Genomic DNA, 7,169 nt, shown 5'->3' with positions numbered 1-7,169 from the left:
TCAGCTTTCAGCTTTGAGAAAGAAAACTTGTAGATTTTAAGAGAATAGAGAAATCCAATTCCGTACATGACAGTAACAGCAGGCGTGCAGCAGCGCCCTCTGGTGGAAAATAAAATATAAGCAATACGTAATTCCACTCAAATACACGTCATAATTTAAAATAGTTAATATTAATCAATAATAATTAACGTATACGTAGTTTATGTGTTTATTATATTTAATGTACATTTAGCTTTAGGTTTAATATTTAGAGAATTCATGATTATTAAAAAATATACATTGTTTTTCTACATATTTGAAGTCATGATTAGCAAAAATTACAACAAAATAAAAAAATACGTATACAATTTAATAAATTAATTATTAAAAAATCAACTTTATGTAGTTATTTATATAAATGTTATTCGTATTAATAATGTTTATAAATAAATGGCTTAAATAATTATAAATATAAGTTGAATATACTGAATATACATAATTATTATTTATTTGTAACTAATATAATTTTTCTTTTCCCATATTTAATAAGTTCCTACAGTAGGTCTTTAGCAGTTACAATATTATTTTTTCAAAAATATAAAACAAAATAAATGTACTTCAGAATCAGAATCAGAATCAGGTTTATTGAGTTGACACACACCAGGGAATCGGTTCCAGCTGTTTGTGACTCTCACAAATACAGACATAAATAACACGACATATACACTTATTGTGGTGCATTTCATTGTTTTATTTACTAATTTCTTATTGAGTTTTATTTATTAAACCACAATAAAACAAGTTTAAATATACCGACTCTGTCCTGCTGAGGTTTGTCCCGCCCCCTCGATTCCATTGGTTCGATCCCACCCGAACTAGAACGACCCTTTTCGTGTCTCTCATTGGTTATCACGGAACGTCACTCAATCACAAAATCCCGCCCTCCTCCAACAGCAACAACCCGAGACACGAGAGCGCGCTCTACTCTGCTGTGTTGTTTGTGTCCTCGTGCACCTCTGTAACTCTATATAAGAACCCCCCCCCCTCAGCGCCATGTCTCAGTCTCCTGACAAACGCCGTAAGATGGAGTGTGCGCTCGCGCAGCTGAAGAAGCACACGGTGGTGGTCGCCGACACGGGAGATTTTAACGGTAAATTCAGCTGCTACTTCCTGGTGACAGCTCTCTCACACACCGTGTCTGGATTGCACGTTTTCTCTGTCACACACTTCGCTGTTTACTTTAATTAATACTGTGTTTAGCTGCTTTACAGTACTTTATAATAGTGTGCGCGTGCTTTAGCTATACAGCAGTGGTGTGCGCGTGCTTTTAGCTGCACAGAGCTGCGGTGTGCGCGTGCGTTTAGCTACACGGAGCTTGTGGTGTGCGCGTGCGTTTAGCTACACAGCTATCCCGCTCCCTCAGCACTGAGGCGTCAGTTAGCCTGTTAGCTACATTAATGCTAATGGATTATTATCCGATTAATAAATGTTATCTTAGGGAAATTTAATAAGCTCCACTTTGTGATATTTACCTAATTATTATTTAATTTTCGCTTCATGTAGAATTTACATTATCTGTAAAATTATCTGTTGACTTTATGGACACACTTTAGCTCCGGATTCGGAACAAAATCAGATTTTGTTTTGTCTGATTTTTAACCTGCTTTTATAAACATTTGAGTTCTTATACAGCTGTAATGTGAATCTATGGCTGTGCGTGACGTCACACACGTTCATTCAGCTCCAGTAGTCATCTGAAATCACTCAGTCTTCTCTCCTGATTTGTGCAGTGAAGTGACTAGTTAGTGAAGTGACTAGTTTAGTGAAGTGACTAGTTTAGTGAAGTGACTAGTTTAGTGAAGTGACTAGTTGTTGAAAGTGACTAGTTGTTGAAAGTGACTAGTTGTTGAAATCACTCAGTCTTCTCTCCTGATTTGTGCAGTGAAGTGACTAGTTAGTGAAGTGACTAGTTAGTGAAGTGACTAGTTAGTGAAGTGACTAGTTAGTGAAGTGACTAGTTAGTAAGGTGACTAGTTAGTGAAGTGACTAGTTTGTTTGAAGGTGACTAGTTTGTTTGAAGGTGACTAGTTGTTGAAAGTGACTAGTTGTTGAAAGTGACTAGTTGTTGAAAGTGACTAGTTGTTGAAAGTGACTAGTTGTTGAAAGTGACTAGTTAGTGAAGTGATCAGTACAGTGGTTCAGGATGTTGTAAAGTGACTGTAGGCATTAAAGAGAACTGATACGAGACTGTAGCCTTGCTGTGTCCTGTGAGTTTAGTTTATCAGCAGGATGTCAGTAACAGATCTTTACACGTCTCCTCACTTTCATCCTCACACTAATGAAATGAACACGGGAGGAAAATGTGCAGGTCACCTGGTCATACGCTCTATTTATAACTCGGCATCCAAACGGTTAAAGATGTGATGGAGTAAAGACAAGAAGGCGATCATTTATTCATAATCACAAAGTATTCAGGTTTCCAGAAGTTCCTTTATTGTTTTTTCCCTTTAATTTGTCGTTCGTTTGTGTTTTATTTTAAATAGGTCGAGACTGTAGGTGTTCACCACCGAGTAAACACAGGTTATCAGTAAATGGTGAAATGATCAGTGTGTTATCACTTCAGTATTTAATAAGGTGTAAGTTTCGTAAGAGTACTCAAGTACAAATCTGTATAACCCGAGAGAAAGTCTCAGAAATAGACTGTTGTTGTTTTTTGTGTGTGTGTTTTTCTTTCTTTTTTTTCTTCTACTTTTTTTTATATCGAATCGGGAAGTTTGAAGCAATCCGGTCTTTGCTCATTGTCTGTGGTGCAAAGCAAACATTTCCTCATTTCTTGCGAAGTCAGTATGACGAGACAGAAACCAGCAGATCAGGTCACATTTTGGTTTTCTGTCTCCGGATCAAGTGTCCCGTCTCTCACCGTGTCCCAATTAAAAATAATAACTTCATATAAATAGTCAGCACAAAGTTTCATTTAATTCCAGATTGTGTATCAAAATTAATTAAAAATTGCTCTTTTTATAGAACCATTTTAAAGCACTGGGTCAAATATTAAAATAAATAAAATTAAAAAAAAAGTAACAGAATGCAGAAGATAAAAAAATGTAAAAATGAGTACAATAAATAAGGTGAGTGAACACAAATGGAAAATAAAATGAAGTGTATGTAAGTCTTAAAAGATTTAATGTGTAAAAAAAATCAAATCGATTTTCTTTTAAGTTTAGAAATGACTTAGAAATGAATCTTGGACACTTAAGGTTTATGATTAAAGGTTAACATGGAGATTATTTAAGCTTATTTTAAACTTTGTCCTTGTTTTCTGTGTAAAACCCCTTTTTTGTCTTTTTAGTAGTTAGTAGGGTTTATATATATATATATATATATCATGCTATAACTTTACATTTACACTAGCAACAGGAAAGTCATCACTTTTTTTTTTTTTGTACCGTATGACACGTTTATTCACGTTATTTGCATGAAAAGATAAATGTTAGGAACTTGTGGAAGGACGGTTTGCGGTGGGGAACTGGAGAAACGTCGGACTTATGTACGTCGCTCTGGATAAGGGCGTCTGCCAAATGCTGTAAATGTAAATGTCGGACCATGTGGCGTAAGATCAAACTCGCTTTACACGTTTCAGCACCGAACCTGATGTGCATGGAACATAGAAACATGAAAAAGTCTCTCATTGAAAACAATAATCTAAGAACAAATAAGAACCAGCACAGTGTACGGCTAAATATCCGCTTTAGTGAAGAATTAAATTTGTTAGAAAATGCATCGTATAGTAGGTCTGAGTTTATCCAGGTACTCGGTGTTAATTACGTTTTTAAAAAAAAACTCAAACTCGTGCAAAAGACCTTCATCACTCAGTCCTGTATATGACTGCATTAAAATGTACAGTTTCCCTTCAACAACAGTGTGAATGTCACCAGTTTCTAAAGCAAGCTTAAAGTGTTGTAATATGGTGCAAGAATGGAAGGAAGGTTCTCTTTTCAATCCTTCTCGGTTTGAACGACAGAATGAAAGCTGATCTGGGAACAGATAGAGAATGTTAAAGTTTAGCACAGCCATGTTGTAAATCATTGATCACATAAATCAGCCCTTTTAAAGAAGGCTTACTTTGTGTGTGTGTTTATGGATAACACACAGATGGGATTCTTGTGCAATTTGTGAACTCGCTGAAGCTTGTGATGTGATAAGAATGAAAAACGATGAGCTGTGTGACTTACAATATGTTCGGTTTGGAGTTGATTACTCTTCTGCAGTTTGACTACTAAAAGTTATTGTAATTAAATTAGCATATTTCTCAGACACGTGTATTTTTCCCGAAAGGCGGAATACTGATGAGAAATTGAGTAACTGTTGTGCTCTTATTACATTTCTTATGACCTCTACAGCGATTGAAGAGTACAAGCCGCAGGATGCTACGACAAACCCATCGCTCATCCTGGCAGCGGCAAAGATGCCCGCTTATCAGCATCTCGTGGACCAGGCCATTAAATATGGTACTGCCAGCGGCGGGTAAGAGATCTGACGAAGCTGCAGACCTTCATGTGTAGAAGAGCTGCATTTTAACATCACAGTAATAAAGCTGCTACGAGTCTGTAATCACTCCAAACTTATTTCTTTCCTTAGAATATAAAATGGCAGATGGGCTTAATCGTTAAAGATCCATATTTTGATAGTTGAGGCATTTTGATCACTCATTAGTTGAACGCTGCCCACTTTCAAGTACCCAATAATCTCTTGTCCTGGTTTTCCTGCTTATAACGTATGCATTTAATTATAAAAATCTTTTTTATTTATCTTTTTAGACTGTAAATGTCACTAACACATACGTTATATACATTGCTCTTCCTTTATCCAGAGCGTAGTAATAATTTATAAGTTTAAGTAGTTCATTATGTCCTGGTGTTATATTAGTGTAGTTTTCTAATAAGCGATTATATTTATAGAACTGAAGAGGAGCAGATCATGAACACGATGGACAAGCTGTTTGTTAGCTTTGGAGTAGAGATTCTCAAGAAGATCCCTGGTCGAGTTTCCACCGAGGTGGATGCCAGGTAATGTGTTGCATCTGATCCTACTCTGTTCACTGCTTGTGTTAAGGAAATGTTCAGGATTAATGATCCCTTTTCTTCCAGGTTGTCATTCGATAAAGATAGCATGGTGACTCGGGCACGGAAGCTCATCTCTCTGTACAAGGAGGCTGGAGTGAGTAAGGACCGAGTGCTCATCAAGCTTTCTTCTACATGGGAGGGCATCCAGGCTGGCCGGTATGGGTGTTAGTTTTGTTTGGGTGGTTAAAATATCAACTCTCAATGAAATTTAATAATTTGGTGTTTGCCTGTAATTCTCAGGGAGCTGGAGGAGAAAGATGGCATCCACTGCAACATGACCCTGCTGTTCTCCTTCGCCCAGGCGGTGGCTTGTGCCGAGGCCAAAGTCACTCTCATTTCACCTTTTGTTGGCCGTATACTGGACTGGTACAAAGAAAACACCGACCGCAAGTCTTACGAGCCACACGAGGACCCTGGTGTGTAGACACGATGATTATTTTTTAATATATTGCGATATGAAAGTGGAATTATTTTAAAATACTGTGTGTCTATGTATAAAATAATGTTTTAGGATTCATCGATCAAAACTTTCAAACATTCCCGAATCTTCCTTTATACATAGAAGATATTGAGGTCATGTGACTTAGGCCTTAAAATCATTGTTTCGAATTTTCCGAGTGGTTCATATTTCTTCTATTTTGTTTCTCAACAAATATTATAACTTTACATCAATTCTGTATTCAGAACGGATTAGTTTTGTTGACTGATATTTTTTATAACAGTTCTGCCTGGAATGCAAAATCATAAATGTGTAGGTTGTGGCCATAACACCACCCTCATCTCACCACCTGGCTGATTATTGTACCTTAACAGCATCACACCCTCAGTGTTTGCAACAGATTTTGTTCAGTCTTGTCCTGTAACCCTGACGTTTTTGTCTCTTCTGTGTTTTCTGCTCATACAGGTGTGGTCAGCGTAACAAAGATCTATAACTACTATAAGAAGTTTGATTACAACACCGTGGTTATGGGGGCATCTTTCCGGAACACTGGAGAGGTCAAGGCTTTGGCTGGATGTGACTTCCTCACCATTTCCCCAGGACTGCTGGGAGAACTGAGTAAGGATCACAGCTCCGTGTCCCCGACTCTCACTCCAGAGCAAGGTCTGTATCGTGAGCACTCTTAAACTGTAAAGAGAGTGTCTGGGGAAGGTACTTAGTGTGTGTGTGTGTTTGTGTGTGAGCAGCGAAGGCTTGTGATCTGGAGAAGATCCATCTGGATGAGAAGACCTTTCGTTGGCTGCACAACGAGGACCGCATGGCTGTAGAGAAGCTATCAGATGGCATCCGGAAATTTGCTGCTGATGCCGTGAAGCTTGAGGGCATGATCAAGGTGAGACCTTATAGCTGTGGGTTGGGTTTCACAAATGGGTTTTGACCAGTGATCCAATCAGGCTTGTAATTATTTTGTGTGTGTGTGTATGAGAGCATAAATGTAATCACTGTTTTTATATTCCACAGGAGAAGATGCTCAGTGTGAAAAACGGACAGTAACACTGTTTAAAACCACAAAGTCCCCTCGTGTCCCGAAACTCCTGATCAGCTTGTCACTACCGGCTGAAAGCAGGAACCGGCTGCTGAAGCTGAAACTCATTCCGTAGTCTTAAATCTCTTAGAACACAAAGAGCTCTTGCACTAATCAAAAACTGTGTGTTTTTTAGTTGGAGATAAAGTCCTGTGAGAATTAAACATTCCTATATTAAAAAATAATAATAATGAATAATGTGTTTTGGGGGGATAAACTGTACCAAAGGGACTAAACAGGCTAAGATGTTCACACTGATTATATTTTTTATTATAATAGAATAATGACCTACAGACCTACTCGTGCTTCAAAGTTTTAATAAAGAAACAGTATTGGGGAAAAATAAGGTGTTGAAATGTACTTATTAAACGTGTGTGTGTTTTGTTTGTAGTACAGACAGAGTATGTTTTTTTTATATTATATATATATATATATATATATATATATATATATATATAATTACACACGCATACTGTGTTGCTTTAAAGTTTGTGAACCACATTTCTACATAAATGTGACCTAAAATTGCATCAGCAACCAAAAT

At 37.3% G+C, this 7,169-nt stretch overlaps 2 protein-coding genes across 2 annotated transcripts in view; one reads left to right on the top strand and one right to left on the bottom strand.

The window, feature by feature from the left end:
- The window catches only part of tspan4a (tetraspanin 4a), a 110,666-nt gene extending 110,529 nt beyond the window's left edge, over positions 1–137 (bottom strand). The window contains exon 1 of the mRNA XM_047822661.1: positions 1–137. This exon is cut by the window's left edge and continues 204 nt beyond it. The gene's annotated coding sequence lies outside the window, so the exon portion shown is untranslated.
- An 816-nt stretch (positions 138–953) lies between these two features.
- Positions 954–6,968, top strand: taldo1 (transaldolase 1). Its single transcript, XM_027168972.2, has 8 exons — positions 954–1,129; positions 4,380–4,503; positions 4,938–5,045; positions 5,127–5,258; positions 5,343–5,518; positions 6,007–6,204; positions 6,288–6,433; positions 6,562–6,968. The coding sequence occupies exons 1-8, from the start codon at positions 1,033–1,035 to the stop codon at positions 6,592–6,594; spliced, it is 1,014 nt and encodes a 337-aa protein (XP_027024773.2). The 5' UTR covers positions 954–1,032; the 3' UTR covers positions 6,595–6,968.
- Positions 6,969–7,169: the final 201 nt, after the last annotated feature.

This window comes from Tachysurus fulvidraco, chromosome 13, assembly GCF_022655615.1.
Source record: "Tachysurus fulvidraco isolate hzauxx_2018 chromosome 13, HZAU_PFXX_2.0, whole genome shotgun sequence".
NCBI lineage: Eukaryota > Metazoa > Chordata > Actinopteri > Siluriformes > Bagridae > Tachysurus > Tachysurus fulvidraco.
The sequence above is the reverse complement of the archived record's forward strand: the minus strand, read 5'-3'. Positions and strand labels throughout refer to the sequence as shown.

What these genes read in the sequence shown, in the direction of transcription:
- taldo1 (XM_027168972.2), top strand. Translation starts at nt 1,033, where the DNA reads ATGTCTCAGTCTCCTGACAAACGCCGTAAGATGGAGTGTGCGCTCGCG. An exon ending in TCCACCGAGGTGGATGCCAG is followed by an intron (nt 5,046 to 5,126) that starts GTAATGTGTTGC and finishes CTTTTCTTCCAG; the next exon opens with GTTGTCATTCGATAAAGATA. An exon ending in CGAGCCACACGAGGACCCTG is followed by an intron (nt 5,519 to 6,006) that starts GTGTGTAGACAC and finishes CTGCTCATACAG; the next exon opens with GTGTGGTCAGCGTAACAAAG.